At 52.7% G+C, this 19,293-nt stretch overlaps 1 protein-coding gene and 1 long non-coding RNA gene across 2 annotated transcripts in view; one reads left to right on the top strand and one right to left on the bottom strand.

The window, feature by feature from the left end:
* Nucleotides 1–241: 241 nt before the first annotated feature.
* On the top strand, nucleotides 242–3,542 carry GRINA (glutamate ionotropic receptor NMDA type subunit associated protein 1). Its single transcript, XM_032467845.1, has 7 exons — nucleotides 242–405; nucleotides 1,386–1,743; nucleotides 1,828–1,940; nucleotides 2,012–2,212; nucleotides 2,349–2,477; nucleotides 2,575–2,718; nucleotides 2,800–3,542. Exons 2-7 carry the CDS (start codon nucleotides 1,410–1,412, stop codon nucleotides 2,947–2,949), a joined length of 1,071 nt encoding a protein of 356 aa, XP_032323736.1. The 5' UTR covers nucleotides 242–405; nucleotides 1,386–1,409; the 3' UTR covers nucleotides 2,950–3,542.
* A 10,559-nt stretch (nucleotides 3,543–14,101) lies between these two features.
* The window catches only part of LOC116659810, a 22,998-nt gene continuing 17,806 nt past the window's right edge, over nucleotides 14,102–19,293 (bottom strand). The window contains exon 5 of the long non-coding RNA XR_004315174.1: nucleotides 14,102–14,473. This is a non-coding gene — a long non-coding RNA (uncharacterized LOC116659810). The remainder of the gene's footprint in view (nucleotides 14,474–19,293) is intronic.

Here is a 19,293-nt window from a genome sequence, read left to right as displayed (position 1 = left end):
AAACTGGCAAGGCTAGGTATCAGCCTCCAGGGGTCCACAGCCCTCAGGGCCCAAGTGTGGACCGCGGGGCTCGGGCCTGTGTGTCGGAAAGAAGCCAGCAGGGAATCCAGATCAGGCACAGTCGGTCCGGGAGCAGCCTCGCGTTCTCTGCGGAGTCCAGCGCGCGGACCCGCCCCTGCGCCGCCAGCCCCGCCCCAGGCCCCGCCCCGTCACAAGGCCCCGCTGCGTCTCCCGAGCCGCAGGCGCCAGCCCAGCCGAGCTGGCCGCCGAGCGGGTGCGGGTGCGGGTGCGGGCGCGGGTGCGGGCGCGGGCGCGGGCACGGGCACGGGTGTGGGCGCAGCGGCTGTCGACCGCGCGGCCGCGCAGCGGACACTGTGCGCAGGGTCCTGAGGCGCCCCGCGAGTGGTGAGTCCCCAGCCCCAGGCCAGCAGCGTGTCTCCTGGCTCAGCTGGCCGGCTGCCGCCGCCCCCGCGAGGGCCCTTCGCAGCCGAGAGGAGCCGCGGGGGGTCAGCCGGTGGGTCGGGCCCGGCGCGCGGCCCGCGGGGGCCCGGGCGGCGGCGGGGGTGGGGGCCGGACGGTCAGGAGCGGGAGGGCGGGGGCGGCGCGCTGCGACGACGCCGGGTTCTGCGGCTCGAGCGCCCCTCGAACGGCCCGAGGACCCACCCGGCCCTCGGTGGGGGTTCGGTGGCCACCGCCACCAACCGCCTCGCCCCTACGTCTGCTTTGTTCCCCCGCACGCCCTCTTGTCGCTTCCATCCCCCACACACCCCCGCAACCTGCTGTTCCTGGCGTGCCCCACTGGTAGGCACCCCGGCAGCCGATCCAGGCCTGCTGCCCCCACCCTGGGAGCGAGGGACGCTCGGGCCGGCTCCTGGAGAGGGCTCAGGGCTCCAGCTGGTCACAGATGGCGTGGGGATTTCCTGGGATAGAAATAGCCGCCGGCTCTGGCCCCTTAAAGCTGCTTAAGGGGCGGGATGGAAGAGGAGGGTCTGGGCACACCCCCACACCTCCCCGACCGCGCCCCCAGCCCAGACCAGCCCAGACCCGGGCGCAGCTCTGACCCAGGAGAGGTCAACAGCTGTGAGAAAGCCCCTCCGGTTGCTTGTGAGAAAGAGCTGAAGCCAAAAATCCCGAGGCTGATAAAGTCATCCCCTAGTCCATCACCTTCCTCCATCTTTGGGGTCGGCCTGGAGACCCCCTTCTGAACCCTCACGCCCAGCCACCCGGTCCCCACCCGCCTCTCCTGGCCCCTCTTCCTGGGCTCCCCATGGCCCTGTGGCGAAGGTCATGAATCCCTCTCCTTCCATCCTGGTTCTCTGCAGCAGGTGGGGTGCCCGGCTTGTTCATGTCACCGCAGGGCTAACTGTTCTCTCTCTCTCCTCTAGGGGAAGACCGCAGAATCTGAGGCCATGTCCCATGAAAAGAGTTTCTTAGTGTCTGCGGACAGCTACCCTCCCCCCAACCCTGGATATCCTGTGGGGCCCCAGCCCTCCATGCCTCCCTATCCTGGGGCCCCTTACCCACAGCCCCCATTCCAGCCTTCCCCCTATGGCCAGCCAGGGTATCCCCAGGGCCCCAGCTCCTATCCCCAAGGGGGCTACCCTCAGGACCCCTATCCCCCAGGGGGCTACCCTCAGGGCCCCTACCCCCAAGGGGGCTACCCTCAGGGGCCATATCCGCAGAGCCCCTTTCCCCCCAACCCCTATGGACAACCACAGGCCTTCCCGGCACAGGACCTTGGCTGTGAGTAGTGGGGCAGGGGTAGGGCGAGGGCAGGGGCTCCCGGCTCCAGTGAGTGGCACTGACCCAGCCCATCCTGCTCCTCAGCACCTCAGCATGGGACCTACCACGAGGAGGGGCCCCCATCCTACTATGACAACCAGGACTTCCCTGCCACCAACTGGGATGACAAGAGCATCCGCCAGGCCTTCATCCGGAAGGTGGGCTGCGGGGCTGGGGAGGGCCCAGGCAGGCTGCGTTGGCCAGGGCTCTGAGCTGCCTCCCTCCCCAGGTGTTCCTGGTGCTGACCCTGCAGCTGTCCGTGACTCTGTCCACCGTAGCTGTGTTCACCTTCGTCGGGAAGGTGAAGGGCTTTGTCCGGGAGAATGTCTGGACCTACTATGTCTCCTATGCCGTCTTCTTCATCTCCCTCATTGTCCTTAGCTGCTGTGGGGACTTCCGGCGAAAGCACCCCTGGAATCTCGTTGCACTGGTAACCCAAGACCTGAGCCCTTAGCCCCTGGGGCCCAGCCTTCCCACCACACACTCTCCCTCTTTGGAGCCACAGAGGGCCTAGGGGTGGGAGTGGGGCAGCGGCTCCCCACACTCAAGGCTACGTCTGCCCACAGTCCATCCTGACCGTCAGTCTGTCCTACATGGTGGGCATGATTGCCAGCTTCTACGACACCGAGGCGGTCATCATGGCCGTAGGCATCACCACGACCGTCTGCTTCACAGTGGTCATCTTCTCCATGCAGGTGAGGGACCCCCCAGGGCAGGGCTGCCAGCCCTGGGGGCCCAGAGGCCTCCGGGGGTGTGGCACCCAGGGTCTCCTGTCCCTCCCTGTGCCCTCAGACGCGCTACGACTTCACCTCTTGCATGGGCGTGCTCCTGGTGAGCATGGTGGTGCTGATCATCTTTGCCATCCTGTGCATCTTCATCCGGAACCGCATCCTGGAGATTGTGTATGCCTCGCTCGGCGCTCTGCTCTTCACCTGCGTGAGTGACGGGGTGGGCCACCCGGGGCAGGATGCTGGGCAGGTGGGCTTGTCCTTCAGCACCCCGTGCTGTCATCCGCAGTTCCTGGCAGTGGACACCCAGCTGCTGCTGGGGAACAAGCAGCTGTCCCTGAGCCCGGAGGAGTATGTGTTCGCCGCATTGAACCTGTATACGGACATCATCAACATTTTCCTGTACATCCTCACTATCATTGGCCGCGCCAAGGAGTAGCCTGAGCCCCTGGCTCACGTGGGGCCCCACTCGGGTGGCGTGCTTGGCCTGGACCCTGCCCCTGATGTGGCCGTTCCTCGGTACCTCCCCTCTCTGATACCCGTGCACAGCCTGGGACAGAGGGAACCCTTCTCCAACCCTCCTGTGTGTATACTGCAGACGCCTCTGTTCAGACCCGCTGTGGCCAGCATGGCCCCTCCTAGCCCTCCCACCCCGCCAAAGGGTAGCGGGGCTGGGCCTCCGTGCCACCTCCTGCCCACTTACTGTTGCATGAGCCCCATCTGCCAGCCCACCCCAGGGCCTGGGGGGGCAACATCAGGTCCCAGGGGAGAGGGATTGAGCCAAGAGGTGAGGGTGCACGTCTCCCCTCCTGTCCCAGCTCTCCTGCCTGGCATAGAGCATCCCTTTCCCCTCCCCACCCCCACGCTGGAGCGCTGTCCTCTGGGGGACCTGAGGGTGAGGGTCTCATCCCTGTGCTGAGCCCTGAGGGCAGAGAGGATGGGAACATTTCAGGGGAGGAGGACGCCTTCCTCTCGTTCTGCTGTCTTTAAAATTCCAATAAATGGGACCTTCAGTGCTCTCCGTTCCCTTCATCACTCCCTTGTCACTGCCACTTCCTCCATGAGGGGGCAGGGGTCTCAGCCTCACAGTGTGATGAAGACAGTAGGACCAGGTGTTGATGGGACGGGGGCTCAGGCTGGAGGTCGGCGACAGGAGCTAACATTTCTCCAGCTGTACTTCCACCTCCCTTCTTACAGTCTTCCCAGCCATGTTGTGAAGCGAGTGCTGGGATCCCCAGCTGATGGCTGGGGACCCTGCGGCTCCCAGAGGTTAAGCATGGTGGCTGGGTCACATGATGTCTGCCACTCACACCTGGGAACTGCACAGCATGATGGAGGGTCCTGTGAGACCTTCATCTTCCAGCCCCGGGCCTGAGAGGCAGCAGTATAGGTCACTGACCACCCCAGGGCAGGTCTGTCCTGCTGCTCTGGCTCTGCAAGGTCCCCAGGGAGCCCATCAGCCGGCACCTGACACGTGGCCCAGGCCTGATGTGGACAATGGCCCTCTGCACCTCCTCACCACAACCCCAGCAGGGAAACTTGCAGACTGGAGCCCTCGGTGAAGAGCTGGACAGAGGCTCTGAGGGCTTGGCCAGTTGGGGCCTGGCCTGCTTCCAGCACCATCTTCTGGCCTAGTCAGGCCCCAGCCTTCCATGGCCCTGAGCCTCAGCTTGTTCTGCATGTCCTCCCCTGTGACTTCTGCTGCCTCAGCTCTGGAGCCCTCACCCACCCACCTTTGCTCTCAGATGTTCACTCAACCAGCCAGCTGTAACATCCACAGCCTCCCTGCAAAGAGCCCTTCCACTGCAGTCTGAGCACCTCCCTGCCCTGAGCTCCTCTAAGCTCCTGGCCCCAGAGGACACTCCTCACTGTGGCTAGCTTGGCTTGAGAACCCCCTCCCAGGACCCCATCTCCTCCCCGCCAGCCCATCAACCCACTCCTTTAGCTGGTGCTAGCAGCCCAGCATCTGTGAAGGGACCCACAGCCGGCGTGTGAGTCAGCACCCCCCGTGCCCATGGGCACCACAGCCAAGTCCCTCCCCGGCACCTGCTGCTCCTGTGTATTCTCCGTCAGTAGTGTCCAACCTGGGCCCAGGCCAAAAACGGATCTGTCCTCTCTCCCCTCATTCATACTGCCCCACCAGCTCTCACTGCCCACCTTCCCCTGCCTCCTGAGGCCTCCTTGTGCTCACCTGTCAGCTCACCTCCACCACCCTCTGCCCACTGCCAGGTGCACTTCCAACCCACTAACCACACCACCTGCCTGCTTAAGGCCCTTGGATGGTTGCTGGCGGAATGAAGTCCACATCCCTGATGGCTGCTCCAGCTGGCCTTGGGCTGGCCCCTGGCCCCTCAACCCAAGGCCTGACCTTGCTCAGCTGGAGCCAGAGGCACACCCCACTGCCCCAGGGGATGCGCAATGCCTTCCCGGCTGCCTGGGCCCTCCCTAGAGTCCACCTCCCCTTTGCGGCATTTGCCTGCTAGGCCTGGCACCGCTACCCTTAGTCTCTGCTTCGTTCACATGCTGAGCACCGGGCAGGCAGTGCAGCTCCCCTCCCCCACCTCTCGAGCAGGTGCGGTTCCTCACCCAGGGCGCCCTGCCCGCAAGCACTCAGGCATGGGGGCACCTGGTCAGTGTCAGCTCACAGAGAAGACCCCTGGGGCTTGCACACCGAGGAGGAAGCACGGAGCGTTCGTGAGGCTAGAGTCCCAGTGGAGGCAGGAGGAGGAGCTCCAGAATAAAAGGCACGTGCAACGTGCTAGGACAGCATCTCCTCCAGGAGCTTGAGGAGAACAAATTCTAGGCTGAGCGAATCCCTGGGGGAGGTTCCCGGGGCGGACAACTGGGGTCTGGAGGTGTTGGCCAGGGCCAGGGCTGGGGTGGGGAAGCTAGGGGTGCAGAGCAGAGGCCCTGCTGCAAGATAGAAGGCCAGGCCTTGAGGGCTTGGGCCTGTCCTGCAGGTGAGGGGGACCCTGGCAGGAGCCACAGCTTGTTTGTGTTCAGGAAGAGGAGTCCAGCAACAGAACGTCCAGGAGAAGGGGTGGGTGCAGACAGGTGAAGAAAGCAGAAGGAGCTGTCAAGAGAAGACCTCGGAGCAGCTGCAAGGGGGCTCGGCCTGGGGCAGCCTATGGTCAGGGTGGGCCCAGGTGAGGTGGGCAGGAGTCCACCTGCCGTCCGCCATGTCCAATCCAGGAAGGAGAAGGGGCAGCTTATGATCTGACTGGGCGGATGAGTGTGTGGAAGGTACCCACAAAGCCCAGTGGAGCCACAGCAGTTGTGAGGTCAGCCACAGAGATAATTCAGGTGCAGAAAGAAGCAGCCCCCACCGTCCGGGAGCTGGCCCGGTGCTATCAGCCAGTCCTACACCTCCTGGTGTGGTAGGAGTCAGCCTGGCACTCTCAGATACAGGCCCTGGTGTTCTCCTGTTCAGCAAAGACACAGTTTGCCCTAAGACCGGCGTCAGACAAGGCCCGTGGTCCTATCAGCTAGGCCCTGGTGTGGTAGGAGCCAGCCTAGCACTCTCAGATACAAGCCCTCATGTTTTCTTGTTGAGAACATACACAGTTTCACACAAGACCAGCATAAGGCCCCTCTGTGACTGGGATGGGTCCACAGAAAAAGACCCCTCCATGATAATGTCTGAACACAGACGAAACGTGGGCATTGTCTAAGCCATAAAGACCTGCCGTGTGCGCCCTGTCCTGCCTCATCTCTTCATAATGGACAGCTTTAGCTGGCCCCTGATCCTTCCTCCTTCCAAGGAAGATGTGTTAAGATACTCATCACAGAAGGACCCCACTTCTTGACAGCATCTAATCCCCAGGAAAGCACTGCTTCATTAAACCTGCCCCAATTCCCCCGAGTCAGCAAAGTCCCACAGGACATCCTTCCCAGCCTTTCCTGTGAACCTGGTGGCTCCGTGGCATGCGTCCCCCTTGCCACAACTAGCGGCAAGCCCGACCTGTTTACCCGCAGGGATCCAGCGGGCTTCCACTAGAGCTTGACACAGCTCACTACACTAAGGCCAAGGAAGACCAATTTATTCTACAATAAAAAATGCTTACATACATGAGTACTCATTAAGCCCATTCCTGTCGTGAACATTAAAAGGCACAAAGCCTCCGTCACACTCCCTGCCCTGCAGAGCAGCACTATGGGTGGTGCCTGCTGGAAACCCAGTGAGCGGCCAGGACAGGACGGCCAACCCACAGGTGCCCCTGCCACCTGCCCTCTGACTGCCAGGGACCTGGAGTTCCTTCAGAGCAGGGATTGTGACCTTTGCATTTTAGCACGAGCCAGCACCCAGCCCAGAAAGGGGCATGCCATCGAGGTCAAACGCAGAGTGAATGGATGAACCGTATGCAGCACGAGCTGCCCCAGGACTGGGCGCAGAGGACGCTGCGGGCTTTGGGACTTTGGCTCAGTCCCAACATCAGCGGGAGGCGCTCCCGGAGCCAGGTGGGAGGAAGAAGAGGTGTGGGAGCGCTGCGAGTGGACAGCTGTGGATGCAAAGCTCAAGAGTCTGAACTCTCTTCTGCAGGCAGTGATGAACCACTGGAATCTTTCAGCCTGGGAGTGGTTTGAGTAAAAGCAGGACAACCAGCAAGGACTACAGTGACGGGGTGGCACAGAGGGCCTGGCCTGGGGTAGAGGGTGTGTGGAAGGGAAGGCCCTGACGGCAGTCCGGGTGCCAGTGCTGTCACTCCCAAAGCGCCCCTTCCCCATCAGGGCCCAGACACTGCATCCCGGGCAGCAGGATGGCTCAGCCCGTCCGCCACCAAAACACTCTACGTTCTTAAATGTCTTCTTGGTGTCAGGCTTGTCGGGCACTGGAGACCTTTCAGAATGCCCCAGATGCAAACAATCCACCCCCTAACCACATACACTCCAACTCCTCAGCCCCCATCTTCACTGCTACAGGCTTCTTATCCCCACATCCTCTTACCCCTCTGGACCCACTTCACAGCACTGTCCACGTCTCCTCCCTTGCCTCCTTTCAAGAAGTTTGGGCTCTTGGGCAGTAACTTCCTCCTCTGAAGCCTGCGCCCTCTCCTCTCTTTCATCCCCCTCTGGCTTTGCTCTATAACCCAGCAGCTCCCTGGTTCTGGGAGGACTTGAGCACCAGTTTCAGAACCCTCCTCTCTACCCCAACTGGTGCATTTCAGGTTCTAGCTTACCAATGACTCCCACTTCTATGCCCTTGTCTGAAATCAAGGCCATGGTCATCTCTGAGCAGACCCAACCCATCCTCAGCACCACAGACGAAGCAATGATGGCATGTGCCTGTTTAAACTCCTTCAGAGGACTCACGATCAAGACCAGGGACTGACCAACCTGGGATCCTGACTCCCACTGTTAACACATAAGATTGCTAGACAAAATACTTTTCAACTTGTAAATATGCATAGCTGAGCCAGAATGCAAGAGGTAAATGTGAGGGGAGTCCCGCACTGTGAGGGAAGCTGTGGGGTTTGGAGAGGGTGTGCTGAAGACACAAGAACCAGCACTCAGGACCCACCAGGGAAAGGAGCCGGGGAGAGACCCCAGGCTCTCCACCAATGGCCAGAAGCCTCCACCCGGGAGCCCAAGCACAGAGCCTCACCCAAACCACAGCCCAGACTTGACTCACCTCCGCCCCACTCTGTCTGCCCGACCCTACCTTTCTGGAAGAAGGCAGCAGCATCCAGAACCTCTTTGGTTTTTAATACACAACTTGTCAATTAGAAAGTGCTAGGCATTTCAAAATCCAGGACTATATAACCGAAAACCAAGAGAAAAAGTAAGATGACAGAAATAGACCTAGAAGTGACTCAAAGATTGGAGATAGAAAGAAATGACTTTAAAATAAACATGTTAATATGTTAAGGAAAATGCACAGGGAAATGGAGAAACATGGATGATTATACAGTGATTTCCCAGAGAATTAGATTGTATGAAAAGAATCAAACAGCATCTTGAATGAAAAAATACAATTAACTGAAACTAAAAGTTCATTCCATAAGTGGCTTTAAGAGCAGATTAGACAGGTTAGAGGAAAGGATTAGTGAACTGAAAAGTCAACAGAAAATGTTCAAACTCACAAAGAAAAAGAGAGTGAATAGAGAAAAAAGTAAAACAGGTGACAGGAAGGTAAAAAATACATACATATAGAGTCCCAGAATGGGAAGAGAGGAAGAATGTGGGAGGAATGTCTGAGAGATAATGCCTGAAAATTTCCCCAAATCAGTAAGACATCAACCCACAATCTACCAAAGTCAACACAAAAAGGATAGACTAAGTGCTGAAATCCTCCAATTTGTTTTATGATCCCAGTATTATGAGCTGAGCCCCCCAAATTCAAATGTTGAAGTCCTAATCCCCAGTACCTTATCATGTCACCTTATTTGGAAATTAGGTCATTGCAGATGTAATTAACTAAGATATGGTCATACTGGAGTAAGGTGGGCGCCTAATCCAATACGACCAGTGTCCTTATAAAAAGAGGACATTTGGACACAGGTGCCTTTTCTGCCCCGCATCAGCCACGGATGGTCTTGCAGAAGCGCTGCGGCCTCCTGAGCAAGAGGAACAAGCAGACCTGCAGCCCCAAAACACCTTCCCCTAGGACAGGCTGCCTCACTGCAAGACGGCCAGCAGCATAGTTGTCAGGAAGCGGAGATCCTACACTTTGACCACCGACAACAAGGATGCTGGGCCACCCTCTGCTGCATCCTGCAGCGATCTGCAAGACCAAGTACCGCCCTGCTCTGCGCAAGGCCAGCGCCATCCTGTGCGGCCAGAAGCCTGTGATGGCCAAGAGGAAGCGGACTGCCCACCGAGAAAGCACAACCTGCCCCCACCCCCAAAAATAAAGACGTCTGCCCACTTTTCTCAAAAACAACAGCAATGATGTTACTAGGAGGCCCTAGCCAGTACAATAGGGCAAGAAAAAAAAGTCATGTTTGTTTATAGCAACGTGATCATGTACATAGAAAATCGTAAGAAATCTACCAAAAATCTACTTGAAATAACAAATGACTTTGACGAGGTCATGGATACAAGGTCAACAATAACAAATCATAAACTATATACAGCTACAAACATGAAAAATTAAACTGTATACACATAAAAAAAAACATAAAATGCTTAGGGATTGTGGCAGAGGCTCCTTAAAGCCACTCCCAGGTTTGACAGTTCATTAGGAGGACTCACAGATTCAGCATAAATTCCTGCTCCAGCCTCTGACTTCTTGCAGAGAAAGGATATAAAGCAAAATCAGCACAGAAAAAAGACTCGGGGCAAACCTGAAGAGAACCAGGCGCAAACTTCCAAGAGTCTTCTCCCTGTGGAGTCACACAGGATGAATGTAATTCCTGGACCAATGAGTTGTGACTACACGTGTGCAATGCTGTCTATCAAGGAAGCTTCATAGAGACTCAGTGCCCAAAGGTCTTATAGGGGCTGGTGATGTAGGCACCCTCTGCCTAGCATGTACCAAAATTCCAGACTCTCAGAAGGAACTCAGAAGCTCGGCACATTGTTTGAATCAATAGTTCAGGCACAGTGAGCCATTCTTATCAGTTCATCAGTTCTGAGAATTGTGGGAACTCTCCTGAAATCAAATTCCCAGATGACAACCAAGGGCCAAGCAGACATTTCTAAGGATAGCAAGCAGTCTCCGTCCTGCTATGTTAACTCTTCTTCACAGGGTAAATTTAACAAAATATGTGCAATGCATGTCCACTAAAAACTACAAAACATTTCTGAGAGAGATTTTTAAAGACTTAAATAAATGGTCAGATGTACCATATTCATGAATCAGACTCAATAGTGATGTCAATTCTTTCCAAATCGATCTGGAAATTCAACACAATCCCAATCAAAATCCTAGCAGGCTTTATTGTAGACACTGACAAAACACCTTAAAATTTATGTGGAAATGCAAAAGACTTAGAAAAGCCAAAACGATTTTGAAAAAGCAGAACAAAGTTGAAGGACTTGATTTCAAGATAATCAAGACAGTGTGAAAAAAAAAAAAAAGACAGTGTGATATTGTCATAAGTGGGGACATATAGATCAGCGGAACAGAAGAGAGAATCCAGAAATAGACATACACATATTTCTTCAAACAAATGGTAATGGAGCAATTAGATATCAATATTAAAGAAAAAGATAGGGGCAGGGTATAGCTCAAGTGGTAGAGGACATGCTTAGCATGCATGAGGTCCTGGGTTCAATTCCCAGTACCTCCATTAAAAATAAACCTAATTATCTCCCCTGCCAAACAACAACAACAATGACGAACAAACAAAAACACAATAATAAATAAATTAAAATAAGTAAAAAAAATTTTTTTAAGAAAAAGAGGAAGAACCTCAACTATCTCCTCACATTATACACAAAAATTAACTTGAAATGGATCATGGACATAAATGTAAAAGCTAAAATTTTAAAGACTTCTAGATAAAAATTTAGGTGAGTATCTTCATAGCCCTAGAGTTGGCAGATTTCTCATATAGGACATGAAAAGCACAGAACATTTAAAAAATATTTGGTAAACTGAAAAGCATCTGCTCTTCAAAATAAAATGAAGAGACAAGCCACAATTGGAGAAAATATTTGCAAAAAATTTATTTGGCAAAGGATCTGTATCTAAACATATAGGTACTTTTACTACTTCATAACTAGAAGATACTCAACCTAATTTTTTAAAATGGGCAAAAGATTTTGGGACTCTCATAAAAGAAGATATACAAATGGCCAACAAGCACATGAAATATTTTCAAAATCATTAACCATCAAAGAGATGCAAATTAAAACCACTCTACACTCATTAGAATAGCAAAAATTAAAAGATTTGCAGTAACATACTGGCAAGGATGTAGAGTAACCAGAATTCTCATTTACTGCTGGTGGAAAAGCAGAATGGTATAACCACTTTGGAAAACAATTTGTCAGTTTATAACAGATATTTACTATATGATCTAGCAATTCCTCTTCCAGATTTTTACCCAAGGTTTATACACAGATGTTCATAGCAGCTTTGTTCACAATGGCCCCAAATGGGAAAGACAGAAATGTCCATCAATGGGAAAAGGATAAACTAAGGGTGATAGTCTTATAACAGACACTACTTAGCCATGAAAAGGAGTAAACTAGTAATACACACAACCAGAAGGATGGATCTCAAAAACACCGTGCTGAACAAAAGAAACCAGACACAAAAGAGTACGTAAGGTATGATTACAACTCCAGAAAAGACTAACCTATTAGGACCAGGGATGGGAGGTGAGAATTGCCAGGAAAAGGCACAGGGAAACTTTGGGGGGGGGGGGGTAACAGAAAAATTCTATACTTTGTTATAGTGGTGCTCACATCGTACACACATTTGTCAGAACTCATCAAACTGTTCACTTAAAATGGGTACATTTTATTGCATGAGAATTACACATCAATAAAGTTGATTTTTTTTAAATGAATATGGACAAAAAATTAAGAAAACTTTCCTCTTCTGCTTGAGAATTTGACTTTGGGTAACTCCCTAGCTATGTTCCCCTGGTAACCAGGTAAAGGCAGAATGTCAAAGATTTAACTAAGCAACATTGCTTATGGTAACAATTACCCCTGTTAGAAGCTGCATGTGGACAGGGAGGAAGTACAATGAATGATAAATGCCTGAGAGAAGCCAGAGCTCTGAGCTTCCTGGAGGACAGTGCCTCTTGAAACACAGCCTGTCCCTTGTGGAGACCCTGGAAACTACATATATGGAATTGTCACAAGACACAATGGCTCCTGTGAGGCTTGAGGTTTGGAAGCCAGGACAATTTCCGCCCTGCCCAGTGAGGGTCTCGTCTCCTTGCAGGTGAGCGACCACCTGTGAATCCAAAGATGCAGCCTTGATGATTACACAAATCACTCCCTGATTTCCTCAGAAAAAGGGGCGGTAAACCCATGCTGGCCAGCTCTTATTTCCTGCACTTCTGAGCAGATTGTTGCCAAGGGTGCCCTTTGGTCATCTTGCAGGTGGGGCTGGATGTTTAGTAGACTAAGAAGACCCCCTGATGGACACTGCAATGGATACTTCACAGAAGACAATGCAGAAGCACGAATGGCCATGAAACATGTGATGACTTGTTCAACCTCATAAATTATCAAGGAATGCAAGTCCAGTGCCTGGCACAGAGTCAGCACTCCATAAATACTCGTTGCCTGACTGAATGGAATCAAGGCCACGGTGAGATACCAGTTAACATCCATTCAATTGGAAAAAAAAAGTCTGATAATATCAAGTGTCAGAGAAGATACACAGCAATACAGTCACTTTACACGCTGCTGGTCAATTAGCAAATCAATCTGACATTATCTTGTGAAGTTGGAAACTTAACATCTCTACAACCCAGCATTCTACTCCTAGGTACGCTCAAGATTAATTCTGTACATGTGTGCCTGGAGATGTGTATAAGAATGTTCACAGTGTCTTTGCTCATATTAGCAAAAACCTGTAAGTCACCCAAAAGTCCACAGACAAGACTATAATGCACATGTATAAACTGTGGTACAGGCACAGAATGGAAGGGTGTCCAGCAATGAAAAAGAAAGAATGGCAGCTTCATGGAACAACATTATACCAATCTTGTTCTCTGACCACAAGGTAACAAAATTGAAAATTAATAGGATTTAAAAAATACATTTGGAAACTAAAATATCTTTTGGCTGCGCATTGAAGACGTAGGGTTCCACAGCAGGGACATTCCCGTCTTGGGACAAAACACATGTGGTGCTGGACCGCCCAGCACAGGGCAGGAGGGCCTGGCATTCCTGGTACTGACACCCCGCGGTCCTGGGACAGCCGAAAAAGCCCCACACACTTCCAAATGAACAGCCCTTAGGTGATGAAGGCCAGGAGGGCAGTCACAGGGCAAGGTTTCCTGGGCCTCAAGTGACCAGGCAGCACTGCTCACCAGCTCTGCCCATTCTCACACCTTCCGCACTCTCCATAGTCCTGGCGCTCCCTCTGCACCCCTGCTCTCAGCACAAACTGTAGCCTATGCTTGTGGAGCACATGCTGTGAGCTTCCATCCCTCATGTCACACAGCCCCCAAATCAGCCTGCTCTGCGCATATCCTGGGTACAGGCCCCTGGGCGCGCCACCAGCCGCCCTCCTCAGTTCTCACTGTCCTGTCCCACAGTCTCTGACTCTTCTTCCACGTGTCCCACCGGTTCCTACCTCAGGAACTTTGCTCTGCCCCTCATTCCCAGCTTTCAGACACGATGCCCCCTCAGATGCCCTGCCAGGTACCCTGCCCACCGTCCCCTATCCCGTCATCTGCTTCAATGCCTTTGTGGCCCTTGCACTCTTTGCCAGAGCAGACACCCCATCTTGTCCACACCGAGTGCCCAGGGCTTTGCGTGCACACAGCTGGGACATGCCCGGGTCCTCGGCTGCTGAATGGACAGATGAACAGTCCGAGAGGCAGGATGCCAAGTGCCGTTTCACAGACGAGGAGTCTGTGGCTCGTGGAGGTTAAATAACCAGAGTCAATCGGCAGGTTAGGTGGGTTCCCACCAGCACAATAAAAGCCTAAAAACTTTTGAGAAAAGTGGGGCTAGGGGCACAGTACCCAAAACTTCATCAGTGCTACACTTAAAAAGTCTCAAGCACCTAATAAAAACAGTAGCCTGGTTTTGCATATGTTAAATGATTGGGAAATACACAAATACTATAGTAAGTGTGGTTACTGACCTCGAAGAGGCTCTGAAACCAGTTTACAGGAGTGGGTGTGACAAGGGCTGTGGCTGTGGGTGACTGTGAATTGCGCTGTCTGGAATAGGATGGAAAGTTGTGGCCCCAGCTTGGGTGGGGGTGACGCGGCACAGGGACGACGGTGAGCCAAGGCAGCGGCAGCTGTCTGAGGTGCGTGTACTCTGTGCGTTTCTATGGGGTCGTGGTCCATTCAGCTGGGTGCAGTTTTTGCTTTTTCCACCTATTTCTCATAAACAAAATTGCACATAAACGAAATTTGCCCTATGCTCAAATTGTTCCCAAATATATCAATCATTTTGAAACAAATTCACATTTTCAAAATAAGCATTTTAGCAAAACTATTTTTTTAGGATTCCCTCCTAAAACCAGCTTTCTCAATAATACAACAAACTAAGAGACACAACTGCCCCAGGTAAGGGTACTCATTTACATCATAAAATTGCAGCACAGAATTCCTCAGGCTGAGGCTCCAGGACCCAGGCAGACTGAAGGGGGCTTCTGGGGTCAGAGTCTCCACCTGAGGGACATTGGCCTGAACACTGGAAGATGCTAGAGAGAGAGGGTCATCACAGGAAGTCTGCACACTGATCGCCTAAGCAGGGATCTAACATCACCACCGTGCAAATAAGCTTCACTCCAAAAAGGCCTTGTGTCAGAAACACAGGACTGCACAGGAGAGTCCAAGGAGACTGGGTTTGGGAGAGTCTTGACTTCTGACTGACTGAAGGAGAGAGAAGAGAAGAGAAGAGACACACTCCCAGGACTAGGCCGAAAGGGCTGGCCAAACACGCCACGGGAAGAAGTGGGGGCAAGCCGGCCACTGAGACCAGCTGGAGCCCAGGCAGAGCAAGCTGAGCCCAGGCCCAGAGCCTAGAATCCCACCCAGGGCTCACCTGCAGGCCTGGAAACCAGAGTAGCCTCTGGGCCAAGGGCAGGGGGCCTGAGTGGCTGCCCAGGGGGTTGGCAGTGCCCTCGGGTTGGGCTCTGATTCTGTGCCAATCCTAGTATCTGGCACATGGCCTAGTGACCTTATCAGGCAATGCAGTGCCCATCTGTCGGTCTTGAGACCGTAGGGCTCCGCCGTGACAGCAGCTCCTGCTCCATGACCCTGAGCATGGGCAGGGGAAGACCCAAGCCTCGGAAGTCTGTCATCACAGCCAGCGTTGAGCGCCTCGTGCAGGGACTGACCTCAGCGCTTCCTCTCAGTGTCATCCACCCTTCAAGACAAACCAAGGGTGGGGGTCATTATCTGCACTCCCCAGATGAGCCAGCCTGGCCTGCGGCAACAACAGTCCCAGTCTCACCCCACCAGTAAAAGGCGAGCTCAGCTATAAACACTGCTTTCCAGACTCAGACCTAAAATCAGGCCTCTCTGTCCCCTGCCACTTCCCTCTGTATTCAGAGACTCCTGATGAAAATTCCTCATGAAGGTTCTACTCCCATCAGGCTGAGCTGAGGGCCAGGGAGAGGGCTAACCCACTGGCTGCTCAGGAACCGGCCTCAGTGGCTGGGCCGGCGAGGGTCAGACAGGGCGGCACCAGGCCAGGCCTGGGTGTCCCAGAGTAGGTGCAGGCACAGACTGGGGAGGGCGGGCCCACGGCGGGTGGGCAGGGCGCTCGGCTCACAGGGGACACGTGAGGAACAAGGAAGCGGCCAGCGCAGGGCCGGCATCATAAAGGCACAAAGTCCGTGTGCGCTGCTGATGTGGGTGCGGATGCAGGAGGGAGGGGTACGCAGGGCAGTGTGGACTTTGCCCAGAGGCCGAGGGAATCAAAGAGGAGGCAGGGCCAGGCGCGGTCCACAAGAGCCTGTGAGGTGCTGGTAGTGGACTCAGGGCACCTCACAGACTGATATCCCTCAGCCCTGGGGCTCCCAGGTCATGTGATCCTGTGAACTGGCTGTTAGAGCCCCTTCCTCTACTCAGAACCCTCCGAGTCTTAATGTCTCCCTGGTGTAAAATCCAAAGCCCCTGACCCTTCCCACAAACCCTACTCTCTGCCTCTGACCGCATCACCGCCTCTTTTCCCTTCGTGGCTCATACTCCTTCATCTCACAGGCCTCCTTGATGGTCTTCAAAAATGCACCAAGCCTGCTTATGTGCCCAGGGCCTTTGCACCGGTTGTCCCCTTTACCTAGAAAGCTTTGCCACCGAACATCCTCAATTCTTGTTCCCCCCACTTCTCTTACGTTGCCTCCCAAATGTTGCCTTGTCAGGGAGGCCCTCCTCTCCATGCTGTACTGACAGGCACTGCCTCCTCTCGCTCTCCCTTTCTCCGCAGTACTCCTCCTCATGGCTTGTCACCACTACCCTCATCATCCTCTTGTCTGCCAGGGGTCCCACCAGGATGTCAGCTCCAAAGCAGCAGGCCTTTGCTGTGTTCCCTGCACCAGGGAGAGAGGGTGTTCACTGCCTGCCATGGAGCAAATAACCAAATGCACAGTCCTCACAGTAGACAGGAGACTGCATGGTCACCCCACACTGAAGAGGAGAAAACTGAAGCACCAGAGGGTCACTCTGCCCTCAGTCATCTGGCCATAACCAGCAGATCCCAGGCCTCCCAACCTCCACACTGTACAATCTCCCCCACCCAGACTTTGTGAACACCCTCTAGTCAAGGATCAGGGCTGGGGAGACTGGTGTTCCCCCAAGAGCCACAACTTCCAGCCTGCCCTGCACTAGGCAGCTCCTGGCCATATAAATGGAACTAGAGACATACAAATCAATGGAACAGAACAGAGAGCCCAGAAATAAACCCACACACCTACAGCCAATTATATCTTCAAAAAATGAGGCAAGAATATACAACAGAGAAGAAACAGTCTCTTCAGCAAGTGGTGTTGAGAAAGCTGGTCAGCCGCACGTAAATCAATGAAGTTAGAACACTCCCTCACACCAGCCGCAAAAATAAACTTAAAATGTTTTAAAGACTTAAACATAAGACAGGACATCATAAACCTAGAAGAGAACATAAGCAAAACATTCTCTGATATAAATCTTAGCAATATTCTCCTAGGGCAGTCTACCCAGGCAATAGAAATAAAAGCAATAAACAAATGGGACCCAATGAAACTTACAAGCTTTTGCACAGCAAAGGAAGCCGTAAGTATAAAGAAATGACAGCCTACCAACCAGGAGAAAATAGATGCAAATGATGCGACTGACAAGGGCTTCATCTCCAGAATATACAAACAGCTCATGAAACTCAATAACAACAATAACAACAAAAACCCAATCAAAAAATGGGCAGAAGATCTAAACAGACACATCTCCAACTAAGACATGCAAAAGGCGACAGGCACATGAAAGGATGCTCAATAGCGCTATTAGAGAAACGCAAATCAAAACTACAATGAGGTGTCACCTCACACCAGTCAGAAAGGCCATCATTAAAAACTCCACAAATGATAAATGCTGGAGAGGGTGTGGAGAAAAGGGAACCCTCCCACACTTCTGGTGGGAATGTAATTTGGTGCAGCCACTATGGAGAAAAGTATGGAGGTTCCTTAAAAAACTAAAAATAGAGTTACTATATGATCCAGCGATCCCAATCCTGGGTATATATCCAGAAAAAACTCTAATTTAAAAAGATATATGCACCCCAATGTTCACAGCAGCACTGTATACAATAGCCAAGACATGCAAGCAACCTAAATGTCCATCAACAGATGACTGGATAAAGAAGTTGTGGTGTATTTATACAATGGAACACTACTCAGCCATAAAAGAGTGCAATATTGCCATCTGCAGAAACATGGATGGACCCAAAGATGATCATACTAAGTGAAGTAAGTCAGACAGAGAAAGACAAATATCATATGACATCACTTACATTGGAATCTAAAAAAATGACACAAATGAATTTATTTACAAAACAGAAATAGACTCACAGACATAGAAAACAAACTTACAGTTACCAAAGGGGAAAGGGGTGGGAAGGGATAAATTAGGAGTTTGGAATTTGCAGATACTAAGTACTATATACAAAAACAAACAGTAAGGTCCTACTGTAGAGCACAGGTAACTACATTCAATATCTTGTAATAACCTATAACAAAAAAGAATATATATGTGTATAACTGAATCACTTTGCTATACACCAGAAACTAACAAAACATTATACATCAACTACATTTCAATCAAAAAATAAATGAATAAAAAAAAATAAATGGAGCCTGAGAGAGCAGAGGTTCTTGCCTGTTCCCTGCTGTCCCCAGCCATGGGGCCTGGCACCTGGCAGGCTCTCAAAATCTATGGGCTGATGAGAAGTGCGTCTAGCTCTTCCTCTGTGCCAGACGTCGTCCTCACTGTTTCACACACAATACCTCCCTAGGCCTCACAACAACAGAGGGGAAAGGAGCATTATTGCCCCACTTGACAGATGAAGGGACAGAGGCCCAGAAGTTCTGGGCCTGCCCCAGGGCCACACAATAAAGCTGGGATCAGACATGTAACCACCCTGGTGCTGCTGCAGGGGGAACCCTGGGCTCCCAAGCTGAGGTCTGAAGTAGGAGCAGGAATCATCTGAGGGTCAGGTTGGGGAATGACATGGGTCTGAGGGTCTGGGACCCCAACCACACACTCCAGCAGCCCCAGCTCTCAGCCCACTCCCCTCTCTTGGCTGACGCTCTACCCTTTGTGATCTCAGCTCCTGGCCTGCGTGCCCCTCTCCCCAACCCTCATCCTCCCTGCTGCCCTCCAATTAGTGCTCTGTGAAAAGCAGAGAAGGCCTAACAATATGGAGAAGTTGCTCAGGCTTGGGAGCCTGGCAGAGCCTTCCGGCCCTGCGCTGGTCTCTTGTCCCTCAGCCCCTGATGAGGGTGACTGGATGGCGCCCAGGATTGGTGACCAAGGTCCACTCGCAGCAGACTCTGCCTCTAGCCAAGACATGGAGAGGCTTTCCTTTCAAGACGAGCCGATGCCCTTGCTCTTCCAATGAGCCTCCAGACTCAGGGAGGGGACAACTGGCTCCCCCAGAAACCCAGAGGCAGCACCTAAGTCACTCACAAGGCCAACTAGCACCTGGCCTGTTCCTACTGTTA

Source organism: Camelus ferus, chromosome 25 (genome assembly GCF_009834535.1).
Source record: "Camelus ferus isolate YT-003-E chromosome 25, BCGSAC_Cfer_1.0, whole genome shotgun sequence".
Classification (NCBI taxonomy): Eukaryota; Metazoa; Chordata; class Mammalia; order Artiodactyla; family Camelidae; genus Camelus; species Camelus ferus.
Note: the sequence above shows the minus strand (reverse complement) of the source record. Positions and strands in the feature narration are given on the sequence as shown.